This window comes from Gorilla gorilla, chromosome 3, assembly GCF_029281585.2.
Source record: "Gorilla gorilla gorilla isolate KB3781 chromosome 3, NHGRI_mGorGor1-v2.1_pri, whole genome shotgun sequence".
Classification (NCBI taxonomy): domain Eukaryota; kingdom Metazoa; phylum Chordata; class Mammalia; order Primates; family Hominidae; genus Gorilla; species Gorilla gorilla.
The window spans coordinates 118,569,099-118,593,177 of NC_073227.2; the positions used below are offsets into that span (position 1 = coordinate 118,569,099).

The following is a 24,079-nucleotide window of genomic DNA, read 5'->3' on the forward strand; positions in this document are numbered from 1 at the left end:
AGGTTCTCCCCGAGGCCGAGGTGGTGGTGGGAGCGGGCGGTGGCCCCGGGATCACAGGACCTCCGCCGGGTTAGCTTTGGCAGTGCCGCAGCCAACCCAGCAGGACGCTTATTTTCAAGACTGGGGAACGTAGTTCCTCCCGCTTTCACAGAGAGCAGGATGGAGCCCGACAGCACCCCAGTTAAAGGGCCTTTCCAGCGCCCTCCGGGGAACGAAAGGCCGCGCTCCTCCGGGGGGGGGAAACGACACACTCTTCGAGGAAATCCTGGGGCGAGCGCTCTCCTCGCTGCCGGGACCTTTGTTTCTAAGCTGGCCACAGCTAGAGCAGCCTTAAGTGTCCCAATGACACGCCTGCTATCGAGCGCCCTCCCGGCGGCCCCTCCTCAGCCAGCTGCCCAGCGGGCGTCCTCAGGTGTCCCCAAGAGGCGCAGGCCTAGTCGCCTACACGTCCTTTCCAACTTCGTGTCGGGGCGTCAGCTTTGGCTTCCCACCACCCCTCCCGGCTCTGCGGCGGCCCAGCCTCTTCTCCGGTTAATTCCGGCCTGTGCGGCCCGGTCGTCCCGTAAAGAAGGCAGGCCCGGGTTCCGGGTGAGGGGTTGGTGGGTCAGTGTGGGAAAGCAAGGCAGCGGTGAGTCCTCTGCTAGCAGATCGGGCTCAATATCCCCATTCCCTGCTTTCTCCGGGCCCGCCCTCCGCCTCTCAGACGGCCGCCATGAAGATCCTCCGCCGCGGCTGCAGCCGGTCTGCAAACACACGCCCACCCGCACGCTTAGCCTCGCTCGCCACAGAGGGAGGGGTGGAAAAGGCACTGAGCATGCTCGGTGGGGAGGGCGGGGCGCTCGTGGGCCGCGAGTCGGGGCCGGAGCTTTTCAGGCCGGCTCCCGCGCCTCCGCCGCCCGCCCGCTCGGAGCCGCGCCCGCCGCAGGCTGCGCCCGCCAGCCCCGCTCCGCCCCGCCCCGCCCCGCCCCGCCCCGCCCCCAGCCGCTCGTCCCCGCCGCGGCCGCGCCGCCTGCAGCAGCACCAGCTGCTCCTCCCCGGCGGCCGCCCCCCGCGGGTCCCTCCCTGGCTGCGGGAGAAACGGAGGTAGAGGGAGGACACAGAGCCGCGCCGCCCGCACCGGAGACCTTCGCCTCGCCCCGCCGGTTCCTCACCCTCGGGGAGCAACATGGGTAAGTCATCCTTCCTCCGCCGTCATCGCCTGACATTTTTTTCTTTCTCGGCGTGCTGCAGGGTGGGAAGCATTTCTCGCGCAAAGTTGCCGGATTTCTCCAGTCCCCGGGTGTGAGACGGTGGTTGTTCCTCCGGGGAGAGTCGGCGCACGCGGAACGCACGCCGGGTGCCGGGGCTGGGAGGGTCCCGAGCGCGGGCTGGGGTGGGGTCGGCCGCGGGCCGGACCGCCGCCCCGCTCCCCGGCACCTCGCAGCCTCGCCTCCCCTCCTCCATTCTTCCTGCCAGTGCCCGGGCACCACGGAGCCTGCCTCGCGGGCTCGCATCTGCAGCTCCATCCCCGTTTCTCCAGAGGCCGCCCGCTTCGTTTTCCCCCGCGTCTACTGAGCTCGAGGCTCGGGTCCGACCACGACCACTTTGTGTAACTTCCTTCTCTGTCAGTGCGACCTTTCCCCGTCGTGGAGACTCCTCATCCCGGGCGGGGAAGTGGAAGCAAGTAGTTTGTGAGGGAGATCTTACAACCTGCACGGAAATTGTTTTCCAAGGGGGAGAGCGGACAGCCTCATAGGTTGAAAGGATGACTTGTCAGAGGCCACGAGGAACGTGAGGCAGGATAGAGCCGCTAGCTGTTGAATTAGTGCTGGGTGACTACAGTGTGCAATATTCCTGTGCCCAGCCTATTTTCTGGATTCCTTCGTCCGTCTTCTGTAGCAGGAAACTGCGCCCTGTAACGTTGTTACCGAACTTACATGGTAGTTATTCTTTCCCAGCTTCCCCCTGTCTAATCTGCATGATCTGATTTTAGTTCCTTTGTATTTATAGTTAATCTGAAGAGATTGGTTTGGATGAGAGATTTAAGAGCAAATATGTTTTATAAAACGATATATACATTTGACCTAATTTTTTTACATCATCTATTGCTTAACTGTTACATTCAGTAATCACAGAAACGTCTGATGAATGCTGTCATGTAATTAAGAGCTCAAAGTTTCTTTTAATAGTAGCGACTTGTACTAAGTTCTCCAGTTTGCTTCCACTCCTGTCTGTCATAATTTCCTCTTTTTAAAATTTGCTCCCTTGGCATCTGTCAGCTGGGACTTTTCCCACCCCTTCTGTGCGAGTTATTTAAAGCTTGAGATGAATGTGGTCCTTTCATCTGTTAATACAGTGCTCAACACGTTCAGAGTTAGGTGGTGCAACTCAGAATCTTCAAGAAGTATCTAAACCTGGGAATGGTGTCCATAGAGTTTTCTGGAACAGCAAGTGCTTCAGGCTTTGATCCCGACCTTTGGCCATATATCTGGAAGAGGCCAGGGTTGACGGAGGAGGTGGTATGAATCAAAAAAGGTCTAGGGCTCTGAATTTTATTTTCAGTTAAGTTGTTTTTTCTTTTTAACGTGAGTACTCGATATGCTGAACAAATTTCTGTAAAAATTGGGTGGCCCATTTATGCGTGTCTCCCTTTCTCTTAAAGTAGATTTTTAAATAGGTATTATATCAGATTATTGGACAAGCTGTATATTTCCGTCGAACATACACACGTTTATGTGTGTTCCCTTTGAACATGCACAGATAAAATACACTTTGAAATAAAATTCCTTTGAACATGCATACACAGATAAATGTGTGTATGTTCAAAGGAAATATACAGTATGTCCAATAACCCTATCTGATATTGGACTGTAAGTTCAAGTTTGGCTTGCAAAATATATTTTCCCATGTTTCCAGGTGAGCCTTAAACAATCCATTTAACGTTTTAGCTTACATGTTAAATCCGTACTTTTTCAGTGGAAAAAATCCAATTCCGTTACAACACTGGTGAATAAAAATACCTAAAAGAAATGAAATTATCTACTTAAAAATAATCTTCAAAATCTTGAATGCTATTGCTTGATTTTTAAAAAGGGCCAAATAGAAACCTCTCTCTCATTTTGAAGCCATCTCTGATACTCTTTGGTTAATCTGTCTCTTCATAAGCACTGTTTGTACCTTGTTAGAAGCTTTTTAGCACTTACATAATCTACCATATAATAGAGTTGTTTATGTGTGTGCTGTGCATTTAATCATGAGTCCCAGAAGATGAAAAGTGTCTTATTATTTTTTGTGTTCCCCACAGTGCTTTTCAAATAGAAAATCAGTAAATCTTTGGCAAATTGTTGAACTTAAAGCCACCTATTATTTTCAACTTTTGAACCTGAAGATATAGTCTTCATCTGAACAAACGTTTGGATTGGTACATATTATCTAGTTGGGGGATAAGCAGAAACAGAAAGGTATAATTGTACCATGCTTCCCAGTACACTGTAGGTAGGTTTTGAGTCAACCTCAGGCAATCTATTTCCTTCTAAACTCTCTTCAATGGTAAGGCAGTTTCATGTATGATCAGTAGGTACATATGATAATTTAAAATTGAAACCTTGGGTGACAGTTTTATATCTGAGCCAAGGAAGTTAGTATAACAATTCGTGTACACATAAGAAGGTGGAAGGTATACTGGTTAATGATGAGGGGAGGGAGAAGTGCTTTTTAATTTGTCTCAAGAAATAAATAAGGTTGATTTTTAAAGATAGTCTCAGCCGGGCGCGCACTTTGGGAGGCCGAGGCGGGCGGATCACCTGAGGTCAGGAGTTGGAGACCAGCCTGACTAACATGGTAAAACCCTGTCTCTACTAAAAATACAAAAAAAACAATTAGCCGGGCGTGGTGGCGGGCGCCTGTAATCCCAGCTGTTTGGGAGGCTGAGGCAGGAGAATCACTTGAACCCGGGAGGTGGAGGTTGCAGTGAGCCGAGATCATGCCATTGCACTCCAGCCTGGGCAACAAGAGCGAAACTCTGTCTCAAAAAAAAAAAAAAAAAAAAAAAAAATTCTCATGGCAATAATTTCCTACACAAGAGAGTGAAAGAAAATTCCTATATAACTTTATGGCCATAGCTACTATTTTATGTATATGTCATATTTCAGATTCAACATACATTTAGTGTTTGTTGGATATCAACAGTGTGCAGTGTACTGTACTACAGCGTACTGGGAGGACAAAGATAAAAAGATATTCATGTTTCACGTTTATAATCTTAGCAGGAACAATATGACACATACACAAATTATAATAGAAGTAAAAGTATAAGTTATATGAAAGATCTTTACATATATTATAGATTCAGAGAATGGAGAGAACGTTTTAGAGAAATGGTGTTATTTGAACCAAAGGTGGGTTAAACTTCTTAAAGGTAGAAATGAGACTGTTAATCAGAATGGAGTTGGTCTGAGGTTGGAAGAGAAATGACATAAATGAAGATAGAGAGATAGGAAACATTTTATGAATTTCCAGAATGTGATTAAACAGCATTGTTTGGCTAGAGCAAAAGGTAAGGAAATGGGTAACAGACATGAAAAAGTAGTACAGTAATAGCTAATGACCAGATAATGTAGGATCTAAAATGCCAAGCTGAAGAATTTTAACCTGACTTACCTATTGAGAGACCACTAAACATTTTTATGTAGTTAAGTCATGGATCACATCTGTGGTATAGGAAAATATGTCAGTTGAGTGCAGGATCGATTAGATGAGAAACTACAGAACACTTCAGAAGATTGTTGTTGGAGTTTGGATGAAAATGTTTAATGGCTTGAACCAGGTTATGGCAATGGGAATAGAATATTGCAAATAAAGAATAGGATTTACTTGGCAACCCATTGAGTATGGAATTGAGAGTCACAGGTTTTAGCCTGGGTGATAATGAGGATACGAGAATCTCCTTATACATATTCAGTTAACAGGAAGAAGAAACTTAGATACTCGATTTTGGACCTATTGCATTAGACTTTTTGGTCTATCCTTTAGTCTCTGCTCCTTGATAACAAGGACGTTGTCATATTAGGATTTGAATACATTTCTAACACTAGTGTCTGGCACATAGTAGCTACATAGAAAAATTGTGTTGACTGACTGAAACTAGGTAAAAAATAGTTAACAAACATTTATTTTAACTTTTGAGAGTACAATTTGAATTAGAGATCTGGAAGTTATCCACAAATATCCTGAGGTGATATTTGAAGTTAAATCAGAGGACAAGAGTCAACAAAGAAAAAGAGGAAAATTGTTCATGGTAAGAATCTTGAGCAATGGGGTTCCTTAAGTTTTCTGTAGTTACGGAAAAAGGAATGGTATGATTTCACACTGAAAAACACAGAAGTCAGAGTGAAAGACTAGAATTGGTATATGGTTGGTTTTAAGAAAGAGTGAATAGTCAATAAGGTCTGTTTTTTCAGAACAGTCAGGAGGGTGATAAGGACTGAGAATGGGCTCTAAGTGCTTTGATTAGAATATTACCCAGTATATTTTTCTAAAAAGCCACTTTAAGAGGTTTAGTAGATATGGAGGTCAGTTGTAAAGGCTAAGTGAATAATAAGTGGAAACAGTTCACTAGGTATAGTCATGCTGTATTTCTCACCTTGTTTAAAGATCTGCGAGAAAACATAGATTTTTAAAAATATTTTTAACTCACTCTGCATGACAGATATTACATTTTAGAAAACATTTTAAAATTTTAAATGTATTTTAATTTACAAATTAAAAAAATTATTTTAATGTTACATTTTACATGGAAGGACGTGCTGTTTTCATGTCTAAGAATAATTTTTAATTTCACCATAGTGCCTCACATTTCTCTGACATTTCATTTTTAATGTCTTTGTGCCTTAGTATAGTACAATTTTTATTTTTATAATGTCTGTCATGCAGAGTGAGTCTAGAATGATTTTATAATTTTGCATGGCATTTTGCCTAAACAATACTCTTTACTGATGAATGGTTTTATCACTTTTACTCTTAGACTTTGTGAATTTGAGACTTCTTTAGATTATAGGTATGCGTCTAATTATATTTTTAATTCCTGGAGTTGTAGTTTTCTCTGTAGATAGGTATCAAACTTATAGTCATTTTATTTTGCCTGTATTTCCAAGTCCAGGAATGGTTTTCATAGCTAAATAATAAATACTAATTTTGCCTGATCTTTGCAAGTCTAGGCAGGGTGATAAAATATTTTTGAAAGCTGGTAATTACTAAAATTTATGATTTCAAAAAAGCATAGATGCTAGATTGGTAAATTTAAAAATTTTTCTTATGTTGGCATTATATCTGTTTTGTATATGTCTTTTTTCATATGGGAGAAGGGTTGAATTCACTATCCTTGGTAGTCATATTCTGAAGTCTGTACTACTACTATTTGAAAAATTATAATAGCCTTAACTCTTTTTAAGAACCAAAATGATTTTGCTTTCATAGTGGAATCTTGGAATTTCTAGGTGACTTTGGGGAAATAGTGTGCATGCTCTCCAGAAATTCCTGATTGAACCTGAGATTGAACATAGCAATTCTGGAGTTATTGGTGGCACTAACAACAGCCATCAGAATTACCTAAATTTTAATATCCAGTCACGAACATCAGGAGGAATGAAGGAGGAAGATTCAGTCCTTTGGGAACCTGATGTAATTTTAGATAGCCAAATGTTTGGATAACTGATAAGGAAAAAGTTTAATTTAAAATACATGTTGATGTTGAGTTCAGTTTGCCAGTATTTTGTTGAGGATTTTTCTATTTATGTTTATTAAGGATATTAGCTTGTAGTTTCTTTTCTTGTAGTATCATTGTCTGGCTTTGGTATCAGGGTAATGCTGGCCTCATTAAATGAGTTTGGAAGTATTTCCCTTCATTGTTTGGAAAGAGTTTGAGGAGGATTGGTATTAGTTCCTTTTTTAAAATAATTTCAACTTTTAGTTTAGGTTCAGAGGGTACATGTGCAGGTTTTTTACATGGGCATGTTATGTGACACTTGGGAGTATGAATAATCCCATCACCCAGGGGTTTGGAGTATGAATAATCCCATCACCCAGGTAGTGTGCATGGTACCCAGTGGGTAGTTTTTCAGCCCTTGCCTCCCTCCATTTGTCCCCCTCTAGTAGTCCCCAGTATCTGTTGTTCCCATCTTTGTGTCCATATGTACACCCAGTGCTTAGCTTCCGCTTATAAATGAGAACATGTGGTATTTGGATTTCTTGTTTCTATGTTAATTTGCTTAGGATAGTGGCCTCCAGCTCCATCCATGTTGCTGCAAAGGACATGATTTCATTCTTTTTTGTGGGTGCATAGTATTCCATGGTATATATGTGTCACATTTTCTTTATCCAATCCACTATTGATAGGCACCTGGGTTGATTTCATGTCTTTGTTATTGTGAATAGTGCTGCGATGAAGATCCAAGAGCATGTGCCTTTTTGGTAGCATGATTTATTTTTCTCTGGAAATATACCCAGTAATGGGATGGCTGGGTCAAATGGTATTTCTGTTTTAAGTTCGTCGAGAAGTCTCCAAATTGTGTTCCACAGTGTCTGAACTAATTTATATTTCCACTAAAAGTGTAAAAACATTCTCTTTTCTCCACAGCCTTACAGCATCTGTTTTTTGTTTGTTTGTTTGTTTTTACTTTTTAATAATAGCCATTCTGACTGGTGTGAAATGGTGTCTCATTGTGGTTTGATTTGCAGTCTCATCACATTAAGAGGATCATACGTCATGATCAAGTGGGATTTATCCCTGGGGTGCAAGAATGGTTGAACATACACAAATCAATAAATGTGATACACCACATTAACAGAATGAAGAACAAAAATCATATGATCATCTCAGTTGATGCAGAAAAAGCATTTGACAAAATTCAACATACTTTCATTTTTAAAACTCTCAGCAAATTTGGTGTAGAATGAATATGCCTAAACATAGTAAAGGTCCTATATGACAAGCCCATAGCTAACATCATACTTAATGGTGAAAATCTGAAAGGTTTATCTCAGATTGAGAAAAAAAACAAGGATGCCCACTCTTGCCACTGCTATTTAAGATAGTACTAGAAGTCCTAGCAGAGCAAATAGACAAGAAAAAGAAATAAAAAAGCATTCAAATTGGAGAGTAAAATGATCTGTTTAAAGATAGCATGGTCTTATACATAGAAAGCCTTAAAGACTCCTTGAAAAAAAAGACAAAAACTATTAGACCTAATAAATGAATTCAGTAAAGTTTCAGGATACAAAATCAGCTTAGAAAAGTCAGAAGCATTTCTATACACTAACAGCAAACTTTCTGAGGATGTAATCAAGAAAACCATCCTATTTACAGTAGCTGCAAAAATATAAAATATTTAGGAATAAATTTAACCAAGAAGGTGAAAGATCTCTATGCTGAAAACTGTAAGACATTGATGAAAGAATTTGAAAAATTAACAGATATCCCATATTCATAAATTGGAAGAATTAATATTGTTACAATGTTCATAGTACTGAAAGTGATCTACAGATTCAATGTAATCCCTATCAAAATTCCAGTGAAACTTTTCACAGAAATAGCAAAACAATTCTAAAATTTGTATGGAACCACAAAAGATCTGAATAGCCAGAATAATCTTGAGCAAGAAGAACAAGGCCAGGGGCATCACACTACATGCTTCAAGTCGTGTTACAAAGCTGTAGTGATCAAAACAGTATGGTACTGGCATAAAAGCAGACACATAGATCAATGGAACAGAATAGAGAGGCCAGAAATAAACCCAAGAATTTACAGTCAATTGATCTTCAAAAAAAAAAAAAAAAAAAAAAGCCAAGGAAACACAATGGGGACAGGACAATCTCTTCAATAAACACTTGTTAAAACTAGATATCCACATACTGAAGAATGACATTGGATCCTTATTCATCCCATATACAAAAATCAGCTCAAAATGGGTTCAGAGTTTTAAACAAAAGATTTGAATTTGAAAAGCATAAGATGCGTGCAAGAAAATACTGGAGAGAAGCTCCATAAGATTGGTGTTGGCAATGATTTTTTGTTTATGGCACCAAAAGCACAGGCAACAAAAGCAAAAATAAACAAATGGGACTTCATCAAATTAATAAGTTTCTCTATAGCAAAGGAAACAACAAAATGAAAAGGCAGCTTACATAATGAGGGGAAATATTTGCAAGCCATATATCCGATTAGGGGTTAACATGTAAAAATAATCAGGAACTCATACAACTCAGTAGCTAAAATAAAATAAAAATACAGGTTGAGGATCCCTAATCCAAAATCTGAAATGCTTCAAAATCTGAAACTTTTTGAATGCTGACATGACACTCAAAGGAAATGCACATTGCAGCATTTGGATTTTTGGTTTCAGATTTTTGGATTAGGGATGTTAAACCAGTTAGTATCATGCAGGTATTCCAAAATCTGAATAATTTCAAAATCTGAAACACTTCTGGTCTAAAGCATTTTGCATAAGGGATACTCAATCTGTATTTACCTAGATGTAAATAATAAATGAATATATTAGAATAGGTTATTGTCTCAGTCCATTTTGTGCTGCTATGACAGAATACTGCAGACTGGGTAATATATAAAGAACAGAAATTTATTCTATCAGAGTTCTGGAGTCTGGTAACTACAAGATCAAAGTGCCTGCAGGTTTGGTCTTTGGTTTCAAGATGAGGCCTAGTTGCTGTGTCCTCCAAAGAGGAGAAACCTTGTGCCCTCACACAACAGAAAAGCAAAAGAGAAAATCCACTCTGGTAAGCTCTTTTTATAATGCCATTAATCTATTTATGAGGGCAGAGCCATCATGACCTAAACACCTCCCATTAAGCCCCACCTTCCAGTACTGTTGTGTTGGGGATTAAGTTTCAACATGAGTTTTGGAGGGGACAAAAACATTCAAACCATATAGTTATAAAGACTATTTCAGTTATAAAAGCCTGTGATTCCTTGAAACTGAAGGTTGAAATATACTCCATATCGTTGGTATCTTAAATATAATCTCTATATAACTTGTTTTTCTTTAGTGTTCAAATGGTAATGTATACTTGAGGTAGCAACTTAAGGGTTTGAACCAACTTTAGCTTTGTCGGAATAAATGACCTAAAAAACCATTTCTCATGCTGGCTAAGATATGGATGCTGGATTCAAATTGCAGGTGAAATAATTCTCTCAGTGCTTCTATTTATATAGCTTTTGTAACTAGAAGCATTTCAGGAGTTAAAACCAAGGACTAGGTTAGTGATAAATGGAAGTGGTTAAATTGAGCTCTTAGCTATGATTAGCTGTACAGTTGACCATTGAATAACATGGATTTGAACAGTGCAGTTCCACTTCCATTGGATTTTTTTTTCAATAAAAGCTATACCAAGTGAGTCGCCTCTCCTGCCTCCCCTTTTACCTCCTCCACCTCTGTCACACCTGAGACAGCTAGATGAACCCCTCCTCTTCTCAGCCTACTCAAGAGTGACTATAATAAGGATGAAGACCTTTATGATGACCCACTTCCCATGTAATGAACAGTAAATACATTTTCTCTTCCTTCCATTTTCTTTTCTCTAGCTTACCTTATTGTAACAATATGGTATTTGATGCATATGGTATATGATGCATATAACATACATAATATATGTTAATTGACTGTTTATGTTATTGGTAAGGCTTCTGGTCAGCATTAGGCTATTAGTTAAGGTTTTAGGGAGTTAAAAGTTATGTGTGGATTTTTGACTGAGTGAGAGGGGGATTGGTACCCCTAGTGCCTGCATTGTTCAAGGGTCAACAGTACTTGTAAATTCCAAAGTCCTTTTTGCTCACAAAATGATTTTAGGTACTTATTGGTACTGAAATATATTTATTAATATCTGGGCTACATCTTTGTATTTAGCAGATTAGTAGACATCTCTACATGCATAGTTAATTAAAACTCATTGAGTTCAAAATAAAACTCATTTTATAATTTTTAATAATGATAATTAGAGGGGTGCTGGTAAATGTTTAACTAAACGCCTTTCTCCAAAATAGCCCTGATTTGTGATGGCTGTCAATTTCCTGTGGTGTAAATACTCCCCCCATGGCTCATTTCAAGCTACTAAAATAGTGTCACTGAATGCAGAGTTGAGAAGAGATAAGAGGTAGCACATCATTATATACCATATCCACCATACAGACATAATCTCATTAGCACATATAATAGTAAAATGTAAAGTAAGTAGTGATGGTTTTGAGTGTTAATTCTTCTGTTTTAGTATAACTCATTTATGTTTATGTAATTTCAATAATGGCTGTTTTAATAACTGCCTCATAAAAATCCTGAAAATTTAATAATTATATCTCATGGGGTAGTATAGGGGGCTGTATACCATTGAGTTCATAATTACCATTTATTAAGAATTATTGATGTCAGTTATGCTACACTTTACATATTTTTAAAACTGAATTTTAATCCTTTCAACAATTCTATGAAGTAGGTGACACTGTCTCCATTTTACTAAATCAAAGAATTAAATAATTTATCCAAGGGGACAACTAACACTCCAACATCCTGATTTAGAGCAATGGTTTTCAAACTTCAGCTTGCATAGAATCACTTGAAGAGCTTGTTTTTAAAAAATACTGGGCCCACCTTCAGAAGTTCTGGTTCAATAGATGTGGGGTGGGCTGAGAATTTGCATTGTCAAGACCTTCCCAGGTGATGCCACACTGGGAACAGCACCACCATCAAGCATAGGCTGACAAGCTTTTTCCATAAAGGATCAGATGATAAATATTTTAGGCTTTGTAGGCCATGAGGCGGAATCAAAGATACCACATATTGGGTTAGTGTGTAAGTAATTGTGGTTTCAGACTGTGCATTTTAAATAATTATTACTAGGGGCAAACACATCTTTATTAATCAAAATAGGAACATTAAAATCAACACATTTTTGCCAATGGGAAGTAAGTTTATTCCTGTAGCATTAAAATCCATGCTTCTGGATTTAACAAACACTTGGAAAGCATTTTCTGCATCCTGCTGGTTGTGGAAGCATTTTCCCTCCTAAAAGTTGTCGAGATGCTTGAAGAAGTGGTAGTCAGTTGGTGAGAGGTCAAGTGAATGTGGCAGGTGAGGCAAAACTTCATAGCTCGGTTCGTTCAACTTTTGAAGCGTTGGTTGTGCGATCTGTGGTCGGACGTTGTCATGGAGAAGAATTGGGCCCTTTCTGTTGACCAGTGCCAGCTGCAGACAGTACAGTTTTCAGTGCATCTCATCAATTTGCTGAGCATACTTCTCAGATTTAATGGTTTCACTGGGATTCAGAAAGCTGTAGTGGATCAGCAGCAGACCACCAGACAGTGACCATGACCTTTTTTTGATGCAAGTTTGGCTTTGGGAAGTGCTTTGGAGCTTCTTGGTCCAACCACTGAACTGGTCATCTCCAGTTGTATAAAATTCACTTTTCAGTTGCCATATAAAATCCACTTTTTGTTGCACGTCACAATCTGATTGAGAAATGGTTCATTGTTGTTGCGTAGGATGAGAGAAGACAACGCTTTAAAACAACGATTTTTTTTCTGATTTTCGCTCAGCTCATAAGGCACCCACCTATCGAGCTTTTTCACCTTTCCAATTTGCTGCAAATGCTGAACTACCATAGAATGGTCGACATTGAGTTCTTCGGCAACTTCTCGTGTAGTTGTAAGAGGATCAGCTTTGATGATTGCTCTCAATTGGTCATTGTCGACTTCTCATGTTCCACTACACTCCTCATCTAGGCTCTCGTCTCCTTTGCAAAACTTCTTGAGCCACCACTGCACTGTATGTTCATTAGCAGTTCCTGGGCCAAGTGCGTTGTTGATGTTGCTAGTTGTCTCCGCTGCTTTACGACCCATTTTGAACTCAGAAATAAGAAAATCGCTCGTAAAGAGAACTGTGCATTAAAATGATGTATAACATAACCACATTTATTTAAGAATGTATTCGAGCATCTAACAGCAAATTTCAACAATGCAAAAACTGCAGTTATGTTGCACCAGCCTAATAGAAAAGGGAAAAATATATATGAGAGAACATAAATGTCCATCATTTTTTTTACTACATTTGAAATATGATAACATTAATTGAACACAATTTATTGTGATTAAAAAATGAAAAGACTGGAGTTCTTTTTTTAATTTATATTTTTTATTTTAAAATTCTTTTGGGATAACATTTCACTGATTAAGATTCAAAGTTATCCTCTTATCAGAATTTATTGTAGATGTTCATCTGTTAATGCAGACCTGTAATGCAGTTTTACAAATTTCATCTTTGAGGCATTTTTTTCCCCACACAAATAAGTACTGTCAATTGTATATGATCTTAATGAGCATATTCATTGTATGGAAGGCACTAATAGAATTCTCTCAGTACAGCTGTAATTGTTGGCAAAAAACATTGTTTTGTTTTGTTTTTTTCCCAAGACTTTTCTTGATATTTGCTATTTAGTATGCAATTACATTGCAGATTAACCACTTCCAATTTAAGGTTAGGTGGGAGCTCCTCAATTGCATGGTTAAATGGAGTTTGAAATATAGAAATTTCCTTTGCACTTGCAGTGAGGTCTGAAAAGCACTGCAGGAACTATAGTTTGAACTTGCAAAATATATCTATTGCAAATTTGTGTATGGAGGGAGATCTTTTTATTTTAACATTTGACAACACAGGAAGTATATAAAGCCATTATTACTTGTAATTGGAACAGTGTTGTCAAAATGACTTTATTGCAGTATTTTCTCATGTAAGCACTGCTTTGCCTTGACTTTTAAGTCAGATTCATTAGGAAACTATCAAATTTGCAGCAAATTTTAATTTCCAAAGCCATAGTAGTGGTTAAAGGCATTTCTTTTTGTTCAGAAAATTTTGTTTGTGACCTTGAGCTCAAAAAAATCACAATAAAACTCTGTAACCACTAAGCCATTAGACTTCTGTGTCGTAAGGCAAGTCCGGATTTTGTTTCCATTTCTGATCAAAATTTACAGAACTTATGATGGTTAAATCTGTGAGAATAAATGAAGTTCACTGGTGACATTACTGGTTCAGTGATACATGATAAATTAATGTTTTCCCTACTGGTTCAATGATACACGATAAATTGTTTTCCCTATTGATGAATAATAGAGTGAAGTACCATAGCTTTAAATAGCTGTGCTTTCACAAACTTTGTAAATTTGTTCAACTAAACCTTTTTCTGGTCTTCATTTATTTTTGTCACCATCAGTTGCAACACATCTTAACGGATTCCACTTCAGGTTATACTGAATTGGTGCTTTCTCAACTTGGGAAGTATTCTTGCTTATTATTATTTTATGGAGACTCTTCATAGAGTCTAACTCTTCCGTGATTTCAAGCTTGGAATTGACTTCTTGAGAAAAAACTAAGCAGTATCATTAATATCTGCCAGCTCGTCAAGAGCCAAAGAAAACCTCTACAAGTCTTTTGCCTTGTTTTTTAGTTGAATGTTGGTATTGCTCCCAGTGTCCTCATCTCCAGTAGTTATTCTCACTGAAAGGTTATTCTTAAACAAGTTTATTTTCTCTGGAAACAATGGTGGCTACAGCCAAATACAATTTAATTAACTCCCCATGGGTAACTGGATTTCCTTGCTTGGATAATAAATGAGATACCCGGAAGCTTAATTTGTTTGCAGCTGTGTGTGTGTGTGTGTGTGTGTGTGTGTCTGTGTGGAAATTCTGCTGTGATGAGATACTTTGTTTTATATTTTCCTGATTTCTCTGATGATAACTTCCTTTGTCTTGCGAATGTGATGAGTGCTTAGTCTGGTAGTATCGATGTATATTGTATAGTACAATGGTTTGCCATCTAACTCGATAACAAAACAATTCACATACTACTTTAAATGCCTTAAAAGTGTGACATGCTTCTCTTATTTTGACAGGAAGATCAAATGTGGTATAACAGTATACTATGGTTTTTGAAGCACTTGACAAGTCATAACTGTCACTGCAATTTGTAGTGCATCCAGGAACTGTGTAAAGTGAATCATTCTGTTACAACCCCTCAACTCTGCTATCATAATGCAAACACAGCTATAGGCAATGCACAAAGGAATGAGTTGTGTTCCAATAAAATTTTATGGACACTGAAATTTAAATTTTATATAATTTGCATTTCATGAAATATGTTTTTCCCTTAATTTTATTCAACCGTTTATAGAAGTAAAAGCCATTATTTTTGCATTACTTTTACTTTCACCATTACATAAAAGTATGTATGGGCTGTGGAGTGTACAAAAATTTTACGTGGGCAGTGGGCTGTAGTTTGCCAATTCTTGCTATAGAGTAGTGCTGCACTACTTCACCTTTCCACAAGACTTTTTCTCTCTATGAATTCCCTATCTAAGTGAATGATACCACCATTCATCCGTGCAACTGTTCCTAAAATCTGGAGTCATTCTTTTAATATCATTGGGTTCCCTAAGTTTTAGCAACTCTGCTACTTTGAATTAATCCTCCCGCCTCTTTACTGTAAACATGTAAGTTTAGGCCCTTATTACCTCTTCTTGAGACTACACTACCCTTTTAACAGATGTTCTTTCCCCTGGCATCCCTCTTCTTGACCAGTTTTTACATGCTGCTAGAGTACTGTCTGAGTTCATTTGGGCTGCTGTAACAGAATACTATATTTTGGGCTGCTGTAACAGAATACTATATATTGGGTGGCATATAAACAACAGATTTCTTTTTCCCACAGTTCTGGTGACTGGGAAGTTCAAGATCAAGGTGCTGGCAGATTCAGTGTCTGGTCAAGGCCTGCCTCCTGGTTTATAGGTCATCTTTTCTATGTAACCTCACATGGTAGAAGGAGTGAGGAAGCTCTCTGGAGGTTGAGTTTATAAGGGCACTAATTCCATTCACAAGGGCTCCACTCTAATGACCTAATCACCTCTCAAAGGCCCTACCACCTAATATCATCCGCACTGGGAGTAGGATTTCAACATACGAATTTTTAGGGGACACAAACATTCCATCTATAACAAGTACTCTTTCTAAAATGTAAATCTAATTGTTTTACTCCTTAGACATATTTTGTAATGGTTTTCCATTACCTAGAGCAGGGTTCCCAAACTCAAATGTAACTGATTAAAGGTAATTAAATGGTGATTTTTTTTGACATACCCTTTTTTTTTGCATATTGAGTAAAAGAGAATATTTTTTATTTCCGTGAAGATGGCTTTCTCTTATTTTTCTTAAAGTATGTCTTTCTTTTTGTCTTTCATTGTGTTACTTTGAATAAAAAAGAACAGCTTAGAAATACATTTCTCTACTATAACAAAGACAGCAGCAAAAACATGATGAATGGCATCTAACACTGGACATCATTCTAAGGATACAGAAGGAAATGCTGGGACTATGGCAACTAGAGCATTTGCCCAACCTGGAAAGGGATTCCCTGTGCAACCTCAATGAGTTTTGCCCTAAGAATGTGGGCCCAAGGAAGTCACATTTTTGACTTTTCAAAAGAAGTCAGAAAACAGATTTTTAAGTCTGAAATCTTCAGATGGCTGGTTTTGGAAATGGAAAAATCTTGTGAGATCTGGAACCTCAAATGATGATATTATGGTTCTCTCTCTACTTGGCTAGATTAGGGAACTGAGGATCAGTAAGACCTGTCAAGAGACAGGTCTGAGTTCATGCCTTTAGTTAGGGGCAGTGTCAGGCCTAGAATGTTGATCTCTCAACTCCTATACTAGTGTTCTTTTTATTATACCAGACTAGCTCCAATTTGTTACTGAAAAAAAGCAAGTGCACACATACATACACACACACAAACATGAACAAGCTAATACTAAGGATTCATCCAAGTAAGTGAGTTAATAGAAAACTGTTGACCCTTTCGGACATTTCCACTAACAGAATCCAGACACTAATCACCTCATTTCTGTAGTACTGAGATACTAGACTTTCTGCTCCCCAGTCCTTTCTATATACTATGACCAGATTAACATTTTTAAAAAAGACACTACATCAATTGTATTACTTTCTTACACAAGAATCTAATATTGCTTCAATTGCCTATCATATCAAGTCTAAACCATGCTGAGCTTTCAAGATCCATGGAAATTTGCTACCTCTTATTTCTCATTACTCTCTGAAACACATCTTCCTTTCACTGTCCCCTATATTCTTCGTCATAACACCAGTACATCTTTGATTCTGTTATTATATTATTTCTTCTAGAATAGCCTGTTTTCTTCTGTCTTCTTAGTCATTTTTCATAGTCTAACTCATTAAGACGGCTTCTGAGTTCTACTGACCTCTCATTTCTGTGGTACCTACTACTACTTAGATTTCAAATCTCATTCAGTGATGTAGTTCTATTCACTCAGTGTTTCATATTTCTTTTTGGCATTTGGTAAATACTTGTTTGTAGATGTTACAAAGTCACTACAGATTTAGGTCATGCTACTACTCTTAACAACAGTATCCTATAGTGATAATAGGAATTTTTGTAATAGAGTTTGTCAGACAGCAGCCTGTGGGCCAAATATACCATGTAGATGGATTTTGTTAAGGAAATTTTAGAAATTGGAATTAACTGTTAACACTTAAGAAATTTCTGATGAAAATACGCTTTCTAGCCAAGTGGTGGCTTACGCCTGTAATCTCAGCACTTTGGGAGGCCAAGGCGGATGTGTCACTTGAGGCCAGGAGTTCAAGACCAGAGTGGCCAACACGGCTACTAAAAGTACAAAAATTAGCCTTTAGTCCAACCAAGTTACTCAGGAGGCTGAGGCATGAGAATCACGTGAACCCGGGAGGTGGAGATTGTAGTGAGCCAAGATAGAGCCACCGCATTCCAACCTGGGTGACAGAGCAAGGCTCCATCTCAAAAAAATAAAAAATGTACAGTACCCTAGGCTGCATTCCCATTAAACAGTCATCTGTAGTTGTCTTTTAGGCAGGGTATGAGGTCCCCCTAGTTTTCATTACTTCTTATTATCTTATATCCTTCAAATTTCACTCATTAAAACTCCTGTTTATCTGGTTCCTGGAGGTATCTGAATTGCTAAAGATTTAATTATGTTCAAAATTATTGTAAAGTTGAATTTATATTACTTTTTGATAATTAATATTTTAAAATTAAGAAGTTGTGAAAATTTAATCATAAAAGTAGTCAAGAGCACAGTTAACTACTTATGATCTATATAGTCACTAATCATGGTTAAACTGAATTTTTAATTAATCAGAATGATATAAGAAATCATAGAGATATGGAATAGATTCTCTGCTCTCCCATGAACTGTGTATAGCCTTCAGCAAGTTGCTTAAGCTCTTTTATATCCTCATTTTATATATACCCTTAAGATATTATCATTGTCATTGATTAAGAACCACAGAATAGATTCCAAATGAAGGAAATGGGGGGCCTATTTTATAAGGAAATAATACAAATTTTAATATGGAAACTTTCAAGCTCAGTTACCTCATAAGGACTTCACTAGCCTAAACCAAGATCTGTTGGATTTTTTCTTTCCTTATTTTTGGCCTTGCAGCATTAAATAAATTTTCTAGGAAAAATGATGGCATTCCATTTTAAAAAGTCATCATAGTATAATAATAGGGCCACTAGGCCAGGCGCGGTGGCTCACGCCTGTAATCCCAGCACTTTGGGAGGCCAAGGCGGGTGGATCACGAGGTCAGGAGATCGAGATCATGCTGGCTGACATAGTGAAACCCCGTCTCTACTAAAAATACAAAAAAAAATTAGCTGGGCATGGTGGTGGGTGCCTGTAGTCCCAGCTACTTGGGAGGCTGAGGCAGGAGAATGGCATGTACCCAGGAGGCGGAGCTTGCAGTGAGCTGAGATCGCACCACTGCACTCCAGCCTGGGCGACAGAGCAAGACTCTGTCTTAAAAACAAACAAACAAACAAAAATAATAATAATAGGGCCACTATATTTTTTCTAAGGAACATTATTATGTCTTAGCATTTTATAATATATGAGTTCTATAACATTATTTAAAATAACTATATGCAAAAGAATTACATAAATGATACATAATTTTAAAATTTTAAAATAATTACATTAAAAAAATTTTAAATGATATAAAAAAGAAGTATATAATTTCAGATAACTAGTAAATGATTGTTGGAATTTTTTTTCATACGGAAAAAAACAGGAATTGAACTTTTTTTTGTGACCCAGAATAATTTTTTTTGAGATGTAAATTATTTATATATACTTACATGTATACATATATTGCATAATTTATATTTTTGACATTATAAAATATTTTCTGAACTTTAAGTTCTGTACTTTAAGTCCTGGGGTACATGTGCACAACGTGTAGGTTTGTTACATAAGTATATATATGCCATGTTGGTTTGCTGCACCCATCAACTCATTTACATTAGGTATTTCTCCTAATGCTACCCCTTCCCCTGTCCCCCCCCCATGACAGGCCCCCGTGTGTGATGTTCCCTGCCCTGTGTCCAAGTGTTCTCATTGTTCAGTTCCCACCTATGAGTGAGAACTTGCGGTGTTTGGTTTTCTGTCCTTGTGATAGTTTGCTCAGAATGATGGTTTCCAGCTTTATCCATATCCCTGCAAAGGGCATGAACTCATCCTTTTTTATGGCTGCATAGTATTCCATGGTGTATATGTGCCACATTTTCTTAATCTAGTCTATCATTGGTGGACATTTGGGTTGGTTCCCAGTCTTTGCTATTGTGAATAGTGCCGCAATAAACATACATGTGCATGTGTCTTTACAGTAGCATAATTTATAGTCCTTTGGGTATATACCCAGTAGTGGGATTGCTGGGTCAAATGATATTTCTAGTTCTAGATCCTTGAGGAATCGCCACACTGTTTTCCACAATGGTTGAACTAGTTTACAGTCCCACCAACAGTGTAAAAGCGTTCTTATTTCTCCACATCCTCTCCAGCATCTGTTATTTCCTGACTTTTTAATGATCGCCATTCTAACTGGTGTGAGATGGTATCTCATTGTGGTTTTGATTTGCATTTCTCTGATGACTAGTGATGATGAGCATTTTTTCATGTGTCTGTTGGCTGCATAAATGTCTTCTTTTGAGAAGTGTCTGTGCATATCCTTTGCCCACTTTTTGATGGGGTTGTTTGTTTTTTTCTTGTAAATTTGTTTAAGTTCTTTGTAGATTCTGGATATTAGCCCTTTGTCAGATGGGTAGATTGCAAAAATTTTCTCCCATTCTGTAGGTTGCCTGTTCACTCTGATGGTAGTTTCTTTTGCTGTGCTGAAGTTCTTTAGTTTAATTAGATCCCATTTGTCAGTTTTGGCTTTTGTTGCCATTGCTTTTGGTGTTTTAGTCATGAAGTCCTTGCCCATGCCTATGTCCTGAATGGTATTGTCTAGGTTTTCTTCTAGAGTTTTTATGGTTTTAGGTCTAACATTGAAGTCTTTAATCCATCTTGAATTAATTTTTGTATAAGGTGTAAGGAAGGGATCCAGTTTCAGCTTTCTACATATGGCTAGCCAGTTTTCCCAGCACCATTTATTAAATAGGGAATCCTTTCCCCATTTCTTGTTTTTCTCAGGTTTGTCAAAGATCAGATGGTTGTAGATGTGTGGTGTTATTTCTGAGGCCTCTGTTCTGTTCCATTGGTCTATATCTCTGTTTTGGTACCAGTACCATGCTGTTTTGGTTACTGTAGCCTTGTAATATAGTTTGAAGTCAGGTAGCATGATGCCTCCAGCTTTGTTCTTTTCGCATAGGATTGTCTTGGCAATGTGGCCTCTTTTTTGGTTTCATATGAACTTTAAAGTAGTTTTTTGCAATTCTTTGAAGAAAGTCATTGGTAGCTTGATGGGGATGGCATTGAATCTATAAATTACCTTGGGCAGTAGGGCCATTTTCATGATATTGATTTGTCCTATCCATGAGCATAGAATGTTCTTCCATTTGTTTGTGTCCTCTTTTATTTTGTTGAGCAGAGGTTTGTAGTTCTCCTTGAAGAGGTCATTCACATCCCTTGTAAGTTGGATTCCTAGGTATTTTATTCTCTTTGAAGCAGTTGTGAATGGGAGTTCACTCATGATTTGGCTGTTTGTCTGTTATTGGTGTATAGGAATGCTTGTGATTTTTGCACATTGATTTTGTATCCTGAGACTTTGCTGAAGTTGCTTACCAGCTTAAGGAGATTTTGGGCTGAGACGATGGGGTTTTCTAAATATACAATCATGTCATCTGCAAACAGGGACAATTTGACTTCCTCTTTTCCTAATTGAATACCCTTTATTTCTTTCTCTTGCCTGACTGTCCTGGCGAGAACTTCCAACACTATGCTGAATAGGAGTGGTGAGAGAGGGCATCCCTGTCTTGTGCCATTTTTGAAAGGGAATGCTTCAAGTTTTTGCCCATTCAGTATGATATTGGCTGTGGGTTTGTCATAAATAGCTCTTATTATTTTGACATACTTTCCATCAATACCTAGTTTATTGAGAGTTTTTAGCATGAAGGGCTGTTGAATTTTGTCAAAGGCCTTTTCTGCATCTATTGAATTAATCATGTAGTTTTTGTCATTGGTTCTGTTTATGTGATGGATTACATTTATTGATTTGCGTGTGTTGAACCAGCCTTGCATCCCAGGGATGAAGCCGATTTGATTGTGGCAGGTAAGCTTTTTGATGTGCTGCTGGATTCGGTTTGCCAGTATGTTATTGAAGATGTTTGCATCGATGTTCATCAGGGATATTAGTCTAAAATTCTCTTTTTTTGTTGTGTCTCTGTCAGGCTTTGGTATCAGGCTTTGGTATCAGGATGATGCTGGCCTCATAAAATGAGTTAGGGAGGATTCCCTCTTTTTCTATTGATTGGAATAGTTTCAGAAGGAATGGTACCAGCTCCTCTTTGTACCTCTGGTAGAATTCGGCTGTGAATCCGTCTGTCCCTGGACTTTTTTTGGTTGGTAGGCTATTAATTATTGCCTCAATTTCAGAGGCTGTTATTGGTCTATTCAGAGATTCAGCTTCTTCCTTGTTTAGTCTTGGGACGGTGTATGTGTCCAGGAATTTATCCATTTCTTCTAGATTTTCTAGTTTATTTGCGTAGAGGTGTTTATAGTATTCTCTGATGGTAGTTTATATTTCTGTGGGATCGGTGGTGATATCCCCTTTATCATTTTTTAATGTGTCTATTTGATTCTGCTGTCTTTTCTTCTTTATTAGTCTTGCTAGGGGTCTATCAATTTTGTTGATCTTTTCAAAAAACCAGCTCCTGGATTCATTGATTTTTTTTTTTTTTTTGAAGGGTTTTTTTGTGTCTCTATCTCCTTCAGTTCTGCTCTGATCTTAGTTATTTCTTGCCTTCTGCTAGCTTTTGAATTTGTTTGCTCTTGCTTCTCTAGTTCTTTTAATTGTGATGTTAGAATGTCTATTTTAGATCTTTCCTGCTTTCCCTTGTGGGCATTTAGTGCTATACATTTCCCTCTACACACTGCTTTAAATGTGTCCCAGAGATTCTGGTGTGTTGTGTATTTGTTCTCATTGGTTTCAAAGAACATCTTTATTTCTGCCTTCATTTTGTTATTTACCTAGTAGTCATTCAGGAGCGGGTTGTTCAGTTTCCATGTAGTTGTGTGGTTTTGAGTGAGTTTCTTAATCCTGAGTTCTAATTTGATTGCACTGTGATCTGAGAGACAGTTTGTTGTGATTTTTGTTCTAGGAATTGAACATTAAAAAAAAAATGCCTTCAAAACGGTGAGAAACACATACCATCAAAGATTTTTTTGACAAGAAATTCATCAGATTTTAAAAACAATTTTTTAACTTTTCTGAAAATTATTCCCATTTGAAGATTCTTCAAGTAACTTCATGAAAGATGAAACTGATCATTACAAAATGCAAAACTTACATTGATGTAGTTGTGTTTCAGAGAAATAAAAATGTTGATTTGTTTTTAATATTATAAGCTACATTTGGTCTCCAAAATACAGTTAGAGCAAAGAAAAAATAGTATGAGCTGATGATTTTCCTTTAGTTGCAGAAATGCATTTCTGGGGATGGTGATGTGGTGGTAAGCTCTAATAAAAACTGGCCAGTGTGTCATATTTCTGGCTTTTATGTGTTGCGTACAAAGCACCATCAGTCAAATCAGCAACACAAGACTACCATATTAGGCATTATAAACAGTGACAAAGTAAGTAGTGCAAGTAGTCATATTTCTAGTTTTGGAATGCTTAAAGTCTAGTAGATAAAGAATAATAGAAAATGAGCGATAAAAAAGGACATAATTTAGATTGTCACGAGAAAACACAGACCCCTAAGAATTTAATTAAGAGGACAGATTATATTTACTTTTTCAGCCCCTAATACAGCTTCTTGGACATATATAAGTGTTCATTACTTAAAATGATCTGGAACTTTTTCTAGAATTTATTATTTATTCAGTTAAACACTTATTGAAAGCTAAAGTGTGTATTCAGCATTGTACTACCCTTGAGATACTGTGGCAGACTGCTTCCTGGTACATTTCATTGTGATTTTTTTTTTTTTTTTTTTTTTTTTAGTCACTAATTCAGATACATAGACACTTGTTACCTAGTACAACTAGCTAACGTGTTTGGATTATAAATTCATTTTGGAAGAGCTTACATCTATATAAAGGAAGGTACAGACAGTCCTTTGCACAGTTCTGATTAGCACAATATCTGTGTAACTTTCATGTAACTGAGCAAAGTTCAGCTACCTATACAGAAGGAAGAGCCTGTACTTGCAGACACACATATATCTGGATTTACCCAACGTTGGCACTTATTCTGGGCAAGTTATTCAGCTTCTGAATTAGCTTTCTCATCTATTACAGTCAGATAATAATATCTATTTCACAAGGGAGTTGGAAATAGTACATAAAGTGATATCCATATAATTTTTAAAAATAATGTTATCTGTAGGGTTTTTTCCCCTTTTATTTTAGATTCAGGGGGCACGTAATGCAGTTTGTTACCTGGATAAATTGCATGATGCTGAGGTTTAGGGTACAAATGATCCCATCACCCAGGTACTGAACATATTAAATAGTACACAGTAGTTTTTCAACCCCAAGTA

At 38.0% G+C, this 24,079-nt stretch overlaps 1 protein-coding gene across 11 annotated transcripts in view; it reads left to right on the forward strand.

Annotated features, from left to right (window-relative positions):
- The first annotated feature begins 953 nt into the window (after nt 1-953).
- Nucleotides 954-24,079, forward strand: part of RAP1GDS1 (Rap1 GTPase-GDP dissociation stimulator 1) — a 174,951-nt gene continuing 151,825 nt past the window's right edge. For 3 of the 11 annotated variants that reach the window (XM_019025704.4, XM_019025707.4, XM_019025705.4), the window contains exon 1: nt 954-1,169. In XM_019025704.4, coding sequence (XP_018881249.1) covers nt 1,166-1,169 — 4 coding nt within the window. In that variant the 5' untranslated portion in view covers nt 954-1,165. The remainder of the gene's footprint in view (nt 1,170-24,079) is intronic. The other 8 variants (XM_019025706.4, XM_055384680.2, XM_055384679.2 and 5 more) reach the window with 4 other exon arrangements.